This window comes from Oreochromis niloticus, linkage group LG3 (genome assembly GCF_001858045.2).
Source record: "Oreochromis niloticus isolate F11D_XX linkage group LG3, O_niloticus_UMD_NMBU, whole genome shotgun sequence".
NCBI classification, from domain to species: Eukaryota; Metazoa; Chordata; class Actinopteri; order Cichliformes; family Cichlidae; genus Oreochromis; species Oreochromis niloticus.
Window position 1 is genome coordinate 8,370,162 of NC_031967.2, and position 14,457 is coordinate 8,384,618.

The 14,457-nt window shown below is 40.6% G+C and overlaps 4 protein-coding genes and 1 long non-coding RNA gene across 7 annotated transcripts; 1 reads left to right on the forward strand and 4 right to left on the reverse strand.

Moving 5' to 3' along the window:
- Positions 1 to 61: 61 nt before the first annotated feature.
- On the reverse strand, positions 62 to 1,512 carry LOC102078609 (uncharacterized). The gene is made up of 4 exons (XR_003214810.1): positions 1,322 to 1,512; positions 491 to 576; positions 252 to 389; positions 62 to 140 (listed from the first exon to the last, which is right to left on the reverse strand). It is a non-coding gene; the product is annotated as an uncharacterized LOC102078609 (long non-coding RNA).
- A 491-nt stretch (positions 1,513 to 2,003) lies between these two features.
- Positions 2,004 to 2,993, forward strand: ufsp1 (UFM1-specific peptidase 1). Its single transcript, XM_003457649.5, has one exon. It carries the CDS (start codon positions 2,093 to 2,095, stop codon positions 2,909 to 2,911), a length of 819 nt encoding a protein of 272 aa, XP_003457697.2. The 5' UTR covers positions 2,004 to 2,092; the 3' UTR covers positions 2,912 to 2,993.
- A 151-nt stretch (positions 2,994 to 3,144) lies between these two features.
- On the reverse strand, positions 3,145 to 5,462 carry LOC100710358 (endonuclease domain-containing 1 protein-like). Its single transcript, XM_003457650.5, has 2 exons — positions 5,005 to 5,462; positions 3,145 to 3,925 (listed from the first exon to the last, which is right to left on the reverse strand). The coding sequence occupies exons 1-2, from the start codon at positions 5,326 to 5,328 to the stop codon at positions 3,344 to 3,346; spliced, it is 906 nt and encodes a 301-aa protein (XP_003457698.2). The 5' UTR covers positions 5,329 to 5,462; the 3' UTR covers positions 3,145 to 3,343.
- Positions 5,463 to 6,350: 888 nt separating this feature from the next.
- On the reverse strand, positions 6,351 to 8,038 carry LOC100710624 (endonuclease domain-containing 1 protein). The gene is made up of 2 exons (XM_003457651.5): positions 7,606 to 8,038; positions 6,351 to 7,485 (listed from the first exon to the last, which is right to left on the reverse strand). The coding sequence occupies exons 1-2, from the start codon at positions 7,894 to 7,896 to the stop codon at positions 6,892 to 6,894; spliced, it is 885 nt and encodes a 294-aa protein (XP_003457699.2). The 5' UTR covers positions 7,897 to 8,038; the 3' UTR covers positions 6,351 to 6,891.
- A 2,436-nt stretch (positions 8,039 to 10,474) lies between these two features.
- Positions 10,475 to 13,881, reverse strand: si:dkey-85k7.11 (endonuclease domain-containing 1 protein). Of its 3 annotated transcripts, none has more exons than XM_025900260.1 (3): positions 13,665 to 13,881; positions 12,331 to 13,581; positions 10,475 to 11,105 (listed from the first exon to the last, which is right to left on the reverse strand). In XM_025900260.1, the coding sequence occupies exons 2-3, from the start codon at positions 12,622 to 12,624 to the stop codon at positions 10,485 to 10,487; spliced, it is 915 nt and encodes a 304-aa protein (XP_025756045.1). In that variant the 5' UTR covers positions 12,625 to 13,581; positions 13,665 to 13,881; the 3' UTR covers positions 10,475 to 10,484. The 3 variants fall into 3 exon arrangements, with proteins under 3 accessions (XP_025756045.1, XP_019204131.1, XP_003457700.1); XM_019348586.2 differs by having other exon boundaries at positions 13,652 to 13,881; XM_003457652.5 differs by having other exon boundaries at positions 12,331 to 13,881.
- Positions 13,882 to 14,457: the final 576 nt, after the last annotated feature.

Sequence of the window (14,457 nt, forward strand, 5' to 3'; positions counted from 1 at the left end):
TCTGTTCAATTAGATATTGTTACCTGCTCCTCAGATTTGCCAAAATGGTGAGCATGGATACTCAATCACAGACTGTGTGATCTTGCTCCCTATGTTAGAATGTAGATGGAGAGTCTGGCAGTAAACTGTCCGTAAGACATCTGTAATGCAGGAGGACTGTATCAAACTTGGACATGATGTGTTTCGTGTACTGTTCAAAAATGACCACAACTGTATTGAGTTTTTTCTTATAGTCAAAAGAAAATACTCACCGCTGATTTGTGATAAACCTGTAGCTTTGCAAGGAGAGAGGGTCAGGCTTCGGTGCATCAGGGCCTCCACTCTGGCTTCTAAAAGCACTGCTTCCCCCTGCTGATACACTGTGGAACTACAGAGAGAAGTGCACACATCTGTGGAATAACAGATGTTTTCTTTCCAGTGCCTGCTTCATTTAGACTCCACATACAAACAACATCGCCAAACTAGAGAATGAATAAGACTTCAGTTTAACCTGCCGTGATATGAAGGGAGAAGTGCTGCAGTCCAAAGACACTGACCGTGCATGTCATTGGTACCCAGGTTGGGCTTAGTGGTTCTCTACTTAGTTTTGCACAAAAATTACACAGAGGTTATGCCAGTGTTTATCATCATATAAACACACAGATGTTGAACTCAGTTTAATCTGGACAAGTTTCATTTTACTGTTAACTGTTTGAACCCTGCACTGTTGGTTTTCTATTCTAATCATTCAGCTTTTACTTTTACTCCACTGAAGTGACCATCTTCGCCTATTTTGCCAGTGATGCAATTTGTACTATTAGCCAACAATTTTAAATGTTTTTTTCAGCCATTTCAGCTGTTTACAATTTAACTACTAGCTATAGTAACATAATTGATCAATTATGTAAATACTCCTAAAAAAACACATTTAACAGTATACAATAATACGTTACATTATTCATACTTTTAGCGAGCCATATGATTTGCTCCCTTTCCCTTATCAATTATAGTAATTTATCTTCCTTTTAGATGCCATTTTCTGCCTTTTATCGGTTACGTTGAATTCAAACTTGCTCTTTTAATCCTTTAACTGTACCAGCCGAGCGAATTTTCGACCAGGATTGTGTCAATTAGAGTTTTTCCTCTACTCATTGGAACATTATTGCCACATGTAGCTTTGGTTGATGGTCTATCTGAATTCTTTTATGAAGCCGCTTTTCTTACACTGGACTCAGTCCCACATTCTCGTAGCCCTGCAGAGATAACCATTTCAGCTTCAGACACCGCTTCCTTTGGTCTGCAGGAGCTTTCCTGGGACAAGTTTTCTCCAAGCTGAAAACACCGAGGACTGAACGGGATACGTCTGTCCTGGGAAAACCGATGCTTCTCGGCTATTCTCGCTTTGTTTTCGCCGCATTGCATTTGAAGTCCGCGGCTTTAAAGAGTTTCTACATTATTTTTTTCGGCAAAACGCAGATATACCAAAACTGCGAAAATGTAGGCGACACCGGTGTATTTTCCCAGGGTAGCCATTGCCAAAGGGAAAACCCAAGGCCTGAGTAATTAACGTGGTACACAGGTGTGCTGCGCCGTGCTCTCGCGCGCTGGACCGTGGATTCTACTTTCAAAGACTGTGGGGAGAAATACATTCCCTGTTATAAAACCGCACAAAGCTATTAATTCTGTTGCGTTCACAAACATTTTTATTGACGTTATACTTAATTAAAAAAAAAACAGGTGCTACATTAAGCAATTTTGTTTTGGTGACCCTTTTTTTTCTTGTCAACACACTGCATCCTATTTCTATTTTATCAGCACATATATCTATGTGGAAAATCAATATTCATTTCAAGATGAAGATATTTTCGCACACTCGAATATTTGTTTGTTTAGTAGTAGCAGTCGTTTCACTTTCACACAATTAAAACCGGTGACTTTTTGGGTTTGGAAACAAAATGAAACGAAAAGACCGAAAGGCTCCTGAGGGCATAACTGTGAGTGGAACCAGTGTCAAGACGGAACTCAGTTACTCCTCTTAGTGTTCCGTAGGGATAGTTATTGTAGCTGTACTTAGTAAGTGTCGGATGTTTTGAAACTGCTGACGAGTGTTTGAATGCTATATGTGTTTGTAAAAAAAAAGAAAAGAAAGAAAGAAAGAAAGAAAAGAGAAAACATGGATAAAAAGTCCGTACCAGCGCCGTCAGAGGAAGAGATTGACTGGGGAGGAAGTGGAGCTGGAGGGAGCAAAAATTTACAAAAGGACAAAACTTTATTGAAGAATGTGCACACTGGTCTTCCTAATCCAACTTCGGATGCTATAAAATGTTCTCTAATAAAAGGAGACTATTTCTACTTCCACTATGGATGTGATGGGCAGGATGACAGAGGCTGGGGATGTGGCTACAGGACCGTTCAAACGCTGTCTTCGTGGATTTGTCATAACTGCTCTCCGCCTAAGAACCACAGCAGGCCGGTACCAAGCCTCCCAGAAATCCAGCAAGCGTTGGTAACAATGGGGGACAAAACACACTCCTTCTCAGGCTCCAGGGAGTGGATAGGGACATTTGAAGGCTCTCTAGTCCTCGACCATTTCTACGACGTTCCCTGCAAAGTGGTGCATGTTAGAGGCGGAGGGGCCGAGCTGGAGCATGTCGCAGTGGCTGAGCTCCATCAGCACTTTGAGAAGCATAGCTCTCCAGTGATGATGGGAGGAGACAGAGACAACTCCTCAAAGGGGGTATTGGGGGTGTGGACCGGGGATAAGGGGAGCTATTTGCTGGTTCTCGACCCTCACTACTGTGGATGTGAGCTGGACAGGACAGAGCTGCAGAGGAGAGGATGGGTGGCATGGAAAAGAGTATCATCTCTGGATCAGTCTTCATTTTATAATCTGTGTCTGCCACAGACTGCAAGACTGCTAAATGTGTTTTAGACATTCAGTATGGATGTTTCAAAATGAGCTGCAGTGCCATCCTGTGGTTAAACTTATTAAAAGCTTTTGAAGAGCAGCGGTACCAATCGAATTTGTTGTGTTTTTATTTTTTAGTGGAAATTTGAGGATCCGTTAAATTCTGGATCAAAACAGTGTGTTTGGCTTCTCAAATGTCTTCATTTTGTGTTTTTGTGAAAAGTATTTTTCAGTAGAATGCTTCAGTATGCAAAGAGAGAGAGAGATCTGTATGCATGTAAACATAAGACAAGCTTTATATAGGCTCACTCAATTCTCCATTTTATTCCTTGCATCATATAATTTAATTTGACATGACATCTGGGTTCCATTTATTTCTTGAGCTATGAGATCCCCAAAACATTTTACAATTAAATGCTACTTTTCTGCCAAGAGATCAAATGATCACCTTTTATATCATTTATCTGATACACAATCTTTATAGAAAATCTGGAAGTTCTTGTCCACATCCATCCTCCCCTTGAGGAATTTCTCTAGATTTTTGAGAGGAACCTCCACCATGTGGTTGTTGACACGATCATTTAGCCCGTATGCACCAAAGACAGGGAATTTATAGCGCACAAAGTACGGCGCATTTTGGTCGAACTCGGTGCAGCAGTAGGCCGACCACATGTACTCGGGCACAGCTACCCGGTCCTGGTTGTTGCGACGGATCGTGTGTCCAGAAGTGGTGACCCCAGTGATCACAAAGGCTTTGCCGCGGCAGTAGTTGTTGAGGCGCTTTCGGACGATGTCTTGGTGTTCCGCCCAAGGACCCATGTTGAACTCCCTGATCTGAGGCACCACGTTCGTCAAGGTGTAGGTGGACGCCTTGTCTAGAGGGTCAGCCTGATGCTCATCGGGATTTAGTTGGCCGCGTTCATACTGAACCACATCAGCGTAGTCCTCCAGGACCGCCTGGGAGTCCTCAAAGTTCATGTGCATGTTTGCAGACTGGGGAAAGGGCTCCATGTTACTGCTGCTCTTGTCTGAGGCCAACTACGGAGAGACAGAGAGAAAAGAAAAAGCAAAATAGTTTTACTCACAGTTTGCACAGTATTTTTTTTCTGGGAATGGTGCAAAGACTCATGGGAATAGAGATGATATGATGGTATTGTCTTAGATGTTTGTTTGCTTGTGCGACTGTTTAAATAGACCAGTAGTTGTCCAATAACTGAGTGGAAATGGGAATAAGCTCATATCTTGCCACACTTATACAAATATAGGAGACAAAATTCATGGTATGTAGGCAAAGACTTGAACTTATACTTTTAAAAAAATAATCTGTTTATGAAGATTAACCCCAACCTGACACACCAGATGGCTGCCTCTCCCTTAGCCTGTTTCTGTCGGAGGTTTCTTCCTGCTAAAAGGGAGTTTTTTTTCCTTTCCACTGGCTCCAAGTGATTGCTCTTCATCTGATTGTTGGTCTTTACCTTACAATATAAAGCAGCTAAAGGCAACTGTTATTTTGATTTGGCACTATATAAATAAAACTGAATTAAAATAGGAATACGAAAAACAGCATAACAGCGTCCATAGGGTTGAGAGTCAGATACTAAAGCTTACAATAGGTGGAGCCATGAACTGTAAACTCTGTTGTAGTTCACACAAAGCACCGTTAAAAGTTGACAAATCTAGCTGCCAGTGCTTTTCTGCAATTAAACAGCCACTTCTTACAGAAAAGAAGATAACTTTTGTCATTTTTAGAGAAAAATGCCAAATTTGCATAAATGGTAATGGAAACACTATCTCAGTGAAATACCACACAGAGCTAATAAAGCAGCTTATCTCAACTTTACATTGTTTCTATTACAGTAGCATAGTTACTGCAGTTCTTTAGCTGCTTGTTAAGAAACATCAGGTGATATTGCCTTTACACTTCCAAAAATGTCATGAAATCTCCAATGACTGCATGTGAATAGATACAGAGTACTGTGAATATATGGTATGTATAGTGTGAATAGTATTATGTCAGATATATAGCATGCTGTATGGGCAAACATGCAAAATTCAGAATGAAACCAGGCTTCTGTTTTATTTGTTTCATCTTCGACTAAGCTCGCAAGCACTCTCACCTGAGGCTCGAACATCCAAGGGAAATCCACCTTCTTCTCCCCGTCTGACTTCTTGAATGTATAAGCTGAGTAGATGGGGACGTGTTTGTGTGAGTCGTACAGGGTGACATAGCGGGGTTTGTCCTCATACTGCTGGCAGATCTTCTTATAGGAGTTGCTGAGGTATCCTCGTGGTGGTGTTCCCATAAAGAGAGAGTCCTTGCAGCGCTCCGCATGGTTGAAGTCTCCTACCACTCCTGCCTGGGACACTTCAAGCAATCCACACATTAGGAAGACCATGGCAGCTGCCATTGCTAAGGCACAATTTGTAAATGTAGGCATCATCACTGCAGCTTTTTTTTCTCTCAGCAGCTCTCTGTTGTGTCTTTTTAGATGTGTCTTCTCTTGCTAATATGTCTCTAATTCACCTGTGGCACACCACTGCAATCTACTACTGCCTAACAAGTACAGCCTCTGTCCCAGCTCTATCACACCCCACATTTCCCTTCATGCCTCACCTGCATTTCAAGCGAGCAATTCTCTCATTGTAAAGGCTTTTCCATATATTCAAATTCCCACGAGTGTCGTAGCAGTAGTTATCAGTCACTGAGAGCATTTTATTACTGTAAAGTGCAGAGGACAAATGGCACTCACTTGAGACCTTCAGTTCAAAAATAGCCTTTCTTCCATCGTCGGCCTTGTTGCAGTGAATGAAATGAAGCTGGAGTTTAATGAAAGAGTAGAAATGGGTGGTTCGGGAGAAACTCATGTTTTAAAGGCAGTTTTTGTTCTAAAGTGTGGAAGGAGACTTGCATTGGAGAATTTCCACATATCAAGTTTAGATCTTTCATTTCAGCAGCAAATTTAAAAGCTCTATCCCATCATAAGCTGGTGCTGTAACTTAGTATACATATGACATCTGATGACAGGTTTCAAATTGCCCAGAATATGTCAAAAACAAAACTTCAGAGACAGTTTCATTCAGTGGTTTATTCCTGTGAAATATATGAGAAAGTTACATTTTGTTACATTGCAAGAGTGTTCAAAGTACAGTAAGCCCCTCCCCCACACCTTTCCAACACGTGAACAACCTACTAATGTAACCCCCCCCCTCCTTGATAGCTGGCTATGCCTCTGCCTTCAAAGTAAAGGCCATGCAGAACAACAAAAAATACACGTGATATCCAGTGTCGGCAGATTTTATGACCCACTTTTGAGAGCATCCCTTACTTGGAAGCTTTTGTTTTACCTGATGTAACATATCATATAAATTACCATACACAGTAGAAAAAGCCCAGATGTAGATAACAAAAGAAATTATGGTTGCAAATTTCATGGATACTGTTAGCGATGGCTCACTGTCACACTGTTATAATTTACCTGGATGTTTTGTTGGCACATGATTGCACCTCTTTTTACTTACATACACCACAAAGATCAGTGACAAATTAAAGGAAAAATTAGTAACCTCTACAGCTTCTTTATGGTTTAGTTCTATGTGTTCTCTTAGAAGGGGCACTGCAAGTTAAAAGAAACTTTTCATAATCTTTGTTCTATGATTACAACATTTTATTCTGATGGGTGTGGTCTCCTCTATGATGACAGTGCCCCAATCCAGAGGGCTTGAGGATTACTGAATGGTTTGATGAGTATGAATTTAAAGCAGTTCATAGATTATGGCCTTTGTAAAAACTGGATTAAAACCCAATTGAATACTCACAGGAGATAAATCATAAAAACACCAAATAATAAAGGGAATAAAAAAGATACAGGAATGTCTGTCGAGAGAAGGATGTTCCAGAGACCAATAAGAAGCTACACTGGCACTCTTCTGGTAGCACTATTTTTTTCTTTTTTGTCTTTCTTTAATTTGTCAAATTTCTGTTAAAATATCTCCAAATATTTTCCCTATGCAGTTTTCTCAGGTGCTTGTATGGAACAGTCGCCCACAAAGATCTGAAAGTTCTGGCTTACAAATTCTGTCTTCTTGAGAAACTCCTCCAGCTTCTGGACGGAGACTTCCACCATGTCATTGTTCTCATCCTCGTTGAGGCCATAGTAAGCAAAAGATGGGAATTTATAACGGTCATTAAAAGGTGTGTTGTGGTCATAGTCAACACAGCAATATGCTGACCACAGGTAGGTGGGAACAGCAATGCGGTTCATGTTTTCCCGGCGGATCATCTTGCCAGAGGTGGTGACGCCGGTGACAATGTGAGCCCTTCCACGACAGTAGTTGTTAAGCCTTTTGCGGATCATGTGTTCCTGTTTGTCCCAGATTAGGTCGTTGACTTCAGGCAACACAGGTACCACATTGGTGAGGGTGTAGGTAGCTGCTTTGTCGTCAGGTTCATTCTGATGCTCGTCCGGGTTGAGCGTGCCGCGCTCGTAAAGGATCGCATTTGTGTAATCGTCAAGAACAGCTTGGGCATCTTCAAAGTTCATGTGCATATAACTCCGTGGAAAGGGCTGCATCTCGTCTGTTTCAGAGGAAGTGGACAGCTGTGCAGAGAGACAGACCCACAGCAAATGAGGGCATGAGTATGACTGAATGCGATTACACGACTATGCAACAAATTCTTACAGACATTTCAAAGCAGTGAACTTTCTAGTTTTCTTTACCTGAGGTTCGTACATCCAAGGGACATCCATACACTTCTCCCCTTCTGAGCGTTTAAATATGTAGGCAGAGTAGATCGGTATATGGTCCACAGTGTTGTACAGAGTCACGTAGCGTGGCTTTTTGTTGTAGTACTGACAAATGAACTGGACGGAGTGGTGTTCCAGTCCTCTCGGTGGCGTTCCCATGTAGAGGAATTCTTTGCACTCTGGAGAAAGCTCTTTTTCCACTTTGCCTATTACCGCTAACATTATGCTGAAAAGTAGAAAAGCTGTCTGTGCCCAAGCTGCCATAGCTAGGAGGGATCCTGAAGCCACTCTGGTAACAAGTTAAAGCTGTTAAATAGTATGTTAGGTATATTTTTGAGCTCTGCTACAATTGACTGCGTGCGTCTTTATGCTCAGTAAAACAGCTCATACACATTTCCCACTCTGCTCTCTGTAATCTTGCCTCAGTATGCAAAGTAATGCCATCTTTATACCTTATCATATCCACCCACAGCTGGCGAAACAGGGACTATGGCCAATGGTGCCTCACACTGGTTAGAGTAATGTTATTTCTTTGAACACGTCCTCCCAGATGGTCAAGCATTTATCAAAAACACAAAGCTATACTTGCAATTTTAAAGTGCTTTGGGTTTTCAAAGATCGTTGTTCGTCATTATGAACTTTATATTTGCTACCAATGAAGTGTACACTCTACTCTACTACTACTGATATCACCGAAGAATGCAGAAAAAATACAAGTTAAGTATATTAGGGTTTCATTAACATATATTTGTGTGTGTACACTCATGTTGTTAAAAACCCACCATCCGCCCGTTCTGCACAGCCTCATTTTTAACAGGCAGGGTCACATGTACACAGTGAGTGTATTCTTACAGCCATCCTTTTTCAAAACAGTAACTATTAATAGTTGCATGTGATGTCTTTAAGGTACATTTGTAAGGTTTGAGGTTTTTTCTTTTTAGGGAAACATGGGTTACACTCTCGCCTAAGGATGTAAATGCTGCAAGTACAGACTGCAGACTACTCAAATGACTACAGTTGCTATGATATGGCTATGGCTGCACTTCATGTTACCAAGACTGTTGTGACTGTTTGTAGCTTTTGAATTCCCACAGAGCTGTATAAACTTGCTAACAGCCCTCTCATCCCCACAGTTATTAATTCTAACTGCCTCAAAAATAATAACTTGCAGCACAACAACAGGGTAGTAACATGAAAGAACTTTTATTGGCAAAATTTAAGAGATTACTAAAATAAAATACAGAATAAAATACAGAATGATTGTGCCACAAAAGAGGCATATCCTGAGATATCATTAAAACCAGCTTATTTATGTCCTCTGTAATGGACATTTGTTTTTGGTCTATATCTTTTGACTCATTTGAGCTAGTCCTCATGTACTAAATAGAGGAAATCCTGGGCTTTCCATTGATATCTCATGTTTTTGGGCGGCCTCTTTTAGCTCCAAAGAGGAAGGAAATCACAAAAAAGTTCAATGGGAAGATTTTTTCCTCAGCTCTCAGGAAGATATAACAAAATCAAATACGTGATTGTGACCCAATGCATATTTTCAACACTTTCCAGACATAGAAACACTAATTTTTTTCCAGCAGCAATATGTGACATGCTGTTTTCTATCTACTGGTCATCCTGTGAAATGCAAAATAATGAAACATTTTTGGGAAAAGACAGAATATAAGTTAAAGATACTCATGGTTGCACCGTTCTTATATATGGCTATAATTTTCTTTCCATGGAGGAATTTCTGAAAATTGCATTTTACTATATAAATAAGTGCACATTTGAGCTTTATTTGTTCAGCATTAACATATACAGCACAGGTCAGTAACAGGCAAATGTCTTCTCTGTCACCTAGATCAAAAATGAGGTAGAATATTTCAGCACCATGGTTTAAATTTGGTTTGAACATCTGGACTTGAGCACTTTAGAGTTCATAATACAAATAGAGTCGAGGAGAACAATAGGTGGGATAAAGACAAAGATGTGGACAAATTACAAGTCAGGTCATTTTGGCTTGAATGTATTCAGTTTAAGTGCAGGAAATTTTAACAGCTATGGCAATTACCACAGGAAGGATTTAATAAAGATGCTATTGGGTTCATAATTTTTTTTTCCATAAAGGCAAGATTAATAATTTGTATCAATTTAATGGCTCTATTCCTTTCTAACTGAATTATACTTTAATTTATTCAAAAACATGTGAAGCAGGACTGCTCAACACTGTAAAGTTGGTTTAGTCCTGTTTTTGCAATGGATGCATTTCAACATTCCTGCATTACTCTGCATCCTGTTAAAAAAGTCTGCAACTTTTTTTCATGTATGAAACCCTTTTTTATTGCAAGTGTGTGAAACAGACTGCAATGTGACTTTAAAATTATACTGTTTGTGAATTTCTGTATAGCCTCTAAGAGCCTATGAGTGAGACAAGGACATGACCATTATGGTCACAATGTCTCTCCTCAGCTCCCAAAGTTAGCACTGACCAGCTTTAGCTAAGTATAGCATACAAATGGACTCAAAATAGAAAACATATGGCTTCAGACGGGGACTTGCAAGTGACCTTAGCAAGCAAGCAAACTAGCATTAGCCAGCGAGCTGCCAGTTTCTCCATAAAAGTAGGTAAATGGCTAGTTTTATCTAATGAAGCCTGTCTATCTGTAGGACAAAAACAGCAGAGACTCTGCAGGATATATTTTTTAGAAAACATTTTTTCCTTTTTTTCAGGTTTTCTCTGAGCTGGCTAATGTTAACTAACACTAGCTTGGCTACTAACCTACTAATTGGAAGGAAGTGCTAGCTAGCTTTTGACAAAATACTGTTTTTCATGTAGAAGATCAACTATAAAAATTCCATCATACTAAAACATCGGTAAGGTCTCTCCTCTTCTTTAAGGGATTTTCTGCCACACATCCCTTGTAGAATATGGCCATGTCACTGTCTATGTCTGTCTGGCTCCTTAAGAATGTCTCCAGAGTCTTTAGAGGTACCTCGACTACACTAAATCCAGCCTGTTCATTCAGTGCATAGCCCCCGTAGCTAGGGAACATAAACCTCACTTCATATGGTGAGTTACGATCAAACTGTGGACAGCAGTATGCCAGCCATAAGTGTTTTGGAATGATGAGACGGTCCCTGTTATTACGCTGAATGGCAGCCCCCGAAACAGTCACCCCTGTCACCACAAAAGATTTGCCATGGCAGAAATTGTTGAGACGTCGGCGAACGATGTCTAAGTATGGGTTCCAAGAGGTTTCCAGGAAATCTGTGATCAGTGGAACTACGTTGGTCAGGGTGTAAGTGGAGGATTTGTCATCTGGCTCTGCTTGGTGCAGGTCAGGGTTTAGTGGGCCACGTCGATATCCTACGGCATCTGTGTAGTCCTCTAAAACAACCTGGCTGTCCTCAATCAGAGGGGGAGTCTTTTCACTCAGGGGAAGTGCCTTCATGTTACTACTCTCATCATTTGAAAGCAGCTGTAAGAAGAGGAAGTAAAAGAAACATGACATTTAGCAATTTTAAGCATCTTAATCTAAGGCAGGTATTACACAACATATTTCACAGCCTGATTGTTTGTTCACATGACAGTTAAAAGATATAGGTGTCAGATTTGTAATCCTGTGTTGCCAGATTCAGGTCAGGTTGGTTAAGCTTGAAAAAAAAAAAAGCCAGATTCAGAAGGTCAGATGTACCTTACCATAACCCGACCAACCCTATTCTGGATGCTGAAACTGAACACAATCACATCTCTCACACTAAAATATAATTGGAAAGCTGGTTGGCAGGGTTACCGAAGTAATTATGGTTTATAATGACTCACGTCAAATGAGCCAAAAGAAATAACTTGCCTTAAGTGTGCTATGGATGAATACAGTGGAATGTGTTCTGGCTCGAGTCCAGCCTTGGACTCAAGGCTACAGAAGAAATGTTGATTAATTATTGTCTGAAGTTAGACATTGATTTTAAAGACGTTATAACATTAATATCAATGTTTTCTTTCACTAAAGTGATGAATAAGCATATGTATCAACATTCCAAGCTAGTCTTTTAAGTTAGCTTATTAAATCATCATGATCGAGCGATTATTTCAACAGTACAATGCTGTCCAAGCTTAAAAGGCTCAGAATATTGAGATATGTGCTTATTCAGACTTAGTGAAAACAGATGAAATACGGTGATTTATGTGAAATCAATATGTAGCAAGGAGCAACAATTAGTCAAATTCAGCGCTAGAAGGTATTTCTTTTAGCCTTGAGTCCAAGGCTGAACCAGAGCCAGAATACACCCAGCCGTAGCACTTGAGGCAATTTATTTCTTCTGGCCCATTGGATATGAGTCATTATAAACCAAACCTACTTTGGTAACCTAAGAGGCTCCATTAATCAGCTTTCTTAAAATACATATTTAGCCAAGCTTCAACTTTAACTCTCATCTTTCAAACTGCTAACCTGTGTCTTTCGGGGCATGTCTAGGTGATTAACAGCTTATACTGTGCTGTTGGGTCTTTGGTAACAAGCACCAGACTGATCTTTAAAGTAAAATTAACTCATGTAAACTAAAGTAACTCTGGGAAAAAATATAAAAATCCTAGTACCTAATATGTGCACTGTTTGTTAAACAAAATGTTATCATGCCGAAAAACATTTAACATCTCCTCAAAAAGTGGCAAGTTATAGCTACTGTGCTGCTCTGAGGCTCTACCTGAGGCTCATACATCCAGGGGGTGTCCATCCTCCTCTTCCCGTCAGACTTCTTGAAGACGTAGGCTGAGTAGAGGGGGAGATGGCGACTACTGTCATACAGTGTGGCGTAGCGAAGTTTGTCTGCATATTTCTGGCAAATCCACTTGAGGCTTGTTCCTCTGATCCCTGCAGGCGGGGTCTGCATGTAGAAGAATTGGCTGCACTCTTTGAAGCTCTTGGACACGGTGGCACTCACCAGGTGGGACGCCATCAGCAGGGTGAAGGGGAATAAAGACGTGAAAAACAGATGCATCCTCACACAGCTGGAGTTGCCGGAAGAAAATATAACTGGGTTATTTCTTTATTGGGTCTGACATGTTTGCTATGGCTGTTGCGCACCAGTAAAAGACCGAGAGACTCAGACTCCATACTCCGGTTCGGTTTAACATGTCATCCTGTATCAGCATTTCCTTCAGCAGACTAGTACAATGACAGCTGGACAGAGACGTTCTATGCAAAGCAGCAGTGGCTCAGGTTGGCCCGGTTGGCTGGATACCTCACTTATCTGGTTTAGTCATGCAAGTCTGCACAGGCATTCGTCAGACTGCATTTATTTTCTACCTTTCTAAAAATTACATCACCACGTTCACTCTATTTTCCCTTTCTCTTTTAAAGCACTGGTGGACAGGCTTCATACACCTGTGTGTTGTTGTAATTTTATATTTTCTATATTTCATGCAGCACATGGTCTTATCAGAATGCACTATGTAAAAATGTAAACTGCAAAGATACTGGACACCCTGGATGGATGATATGGATGTTGTACAATATAAAACGTTGGGGTGTTGTAAATGTAACTCAAAGCAGGACACAATGATTTACAAGTTACTTCCTCTTGAGTTTGCAACTAGTCATAGTAATGTATGTGCATGTTACTTCTCTGACTTTACTTTATAATTTGTGTTTTTGCAGTTAGTTTCTAAATTAGAATTCCTTAATATTAGAAATTTCCATTATCATGCTCCTGCACTGGTCCTCTCCTGTGCCCTAACACTTCTCTGAATCAAGGATGGGCTGGATTCATTTGAGCTCCTGAAGTCCCGGTCTTCTGTCAGTATTTAAGGACAAGCTTCACCACCCAGATTGTCGTCTTCACTAGAGTGGTGGTCCGTCTCCTTGATGACCTTTGTGCAGGCCTGCATTCTCTAAGCACTGATGTCCTCTTTTTCTCAAATTCCTGTGACTCTCATGTGGCGGAAGAACAAACCATCTGCAAGATGCAATCACATGTCACCGTCAAGCTGGTCCATGATTTCAGGAAATCCTTGTTAAACACTCACCTCAGCAGCTCACCTGCCTGCCCATCCTCCAACAATTAGAAGAGCCTGCAGAGATCCGATCAGTGGCCCTACCCATGGTAAGCATCCTCACCATCTTCTGACACCTTTCATAAACAGCTCAGCATCAGTTTCTGTCTGGACTGACTCTCCTTTCCTCTCCTAGGGTAATTCTACCAAGTAGCCGGCTCCATTCCCGTGGATCCTTAGTTCCTCTGTTTTGCTCAATGCTCTACGACATTAAAGCCACTTAACAGTCAAATACTCACTCTTGGGTCTTACTTCAGAATTGTTGGTAATGGCTTTAAAAGCCTTGACAAAAATCTAAGTAGCCAACAAACATAAAAACTGTATTTAATACTTTAAAGTAAAAATGTATTCCCGGATTGTTAAAGACAACTGATTATATTTTACAGTGTTCTTTCTTCTGAGTTTAAACAGTCTACATCAAATATACATATACAGCTTGTGAGGTGATGTAAAAGTGTAAATAAGACAACGAAATATCTAATTAACAATTGAATCACTTCCTGTCTTTAAAAAAATCTGAAGAATGAAATAGTAATGTTTGGTTAGTAAAAATATCACCTTCCATTGTACCACAGTGTTCTACTCTTACTTCCAGCTAATGTAACAATAACCTTTCCCGAAATGCTGAAATGGTCCAACTGAGAATAATAAACTCAGCTGGCTTCTTCCTGCACCTTTCATTCACAGCATCTCAAACAGTGCTGCTGGCTGTGTGCCACGTGGCCCACTTTCCTGCATCACTAGCCAAGCTGAACAGTGCAAAGCTGCAAGGACAGCAC

Excerpts from the sequence above, each read along its gene's own strand:
- ufsp1 (XM_003457649.5), top strand. The coding sequence starts at position 2,093 with ATGCTATATGTGTTTGTAAAAAAAAAGAAAAGAAAGAAAGAAAGAAAG.
- si:dkey-85k7.11 (XM_025900260.1), bottom strand. The coding sequence starts at position 12,624 with ATGCATCTGTTTTTCACGTCTTTATTCCCCTTCACCCTGCTGATGGCG. Across the intron at positions 11,106-12,330 it reads CCTGGATGTATGAGCCTCAG|CTGCTTTCAAATGATGAGAG; the intron begins GTAGAGCCTCAG and ends CTCTTCTTACAG.
- LOC100710624 (XM_003457651.5), bottom strand. The coding sequence starts at position 7,896 with ATGGCAGCTTGGGCACAGACAGCTTTTCTACTTTTCAGCATAATGTTA. Across the intron at positions 7,486-7,605 it reads CTTGGATGTACGAACCTCAG|CTGTCCACTTCCTCTGAAAC; the intron begins GTAAAGAAAACT and ends CTCTCTGCACAG.
- LOC100710358 (XM_003457650.5), bottom strand. The coding sequence starts at position 5,328 with ATGATGCCTACATTTACAAATTGTGCCTTAGCAATGGCAGCTGCCATG. Across the intron at positions 3,926-5,004 it reads CTTGGATGTTCGAGCCTCAG|TTGGCCTCAGACAAGAGCAG; the intron begins GTGAGAGTGCTT and ends GTCTCTCCGTAG.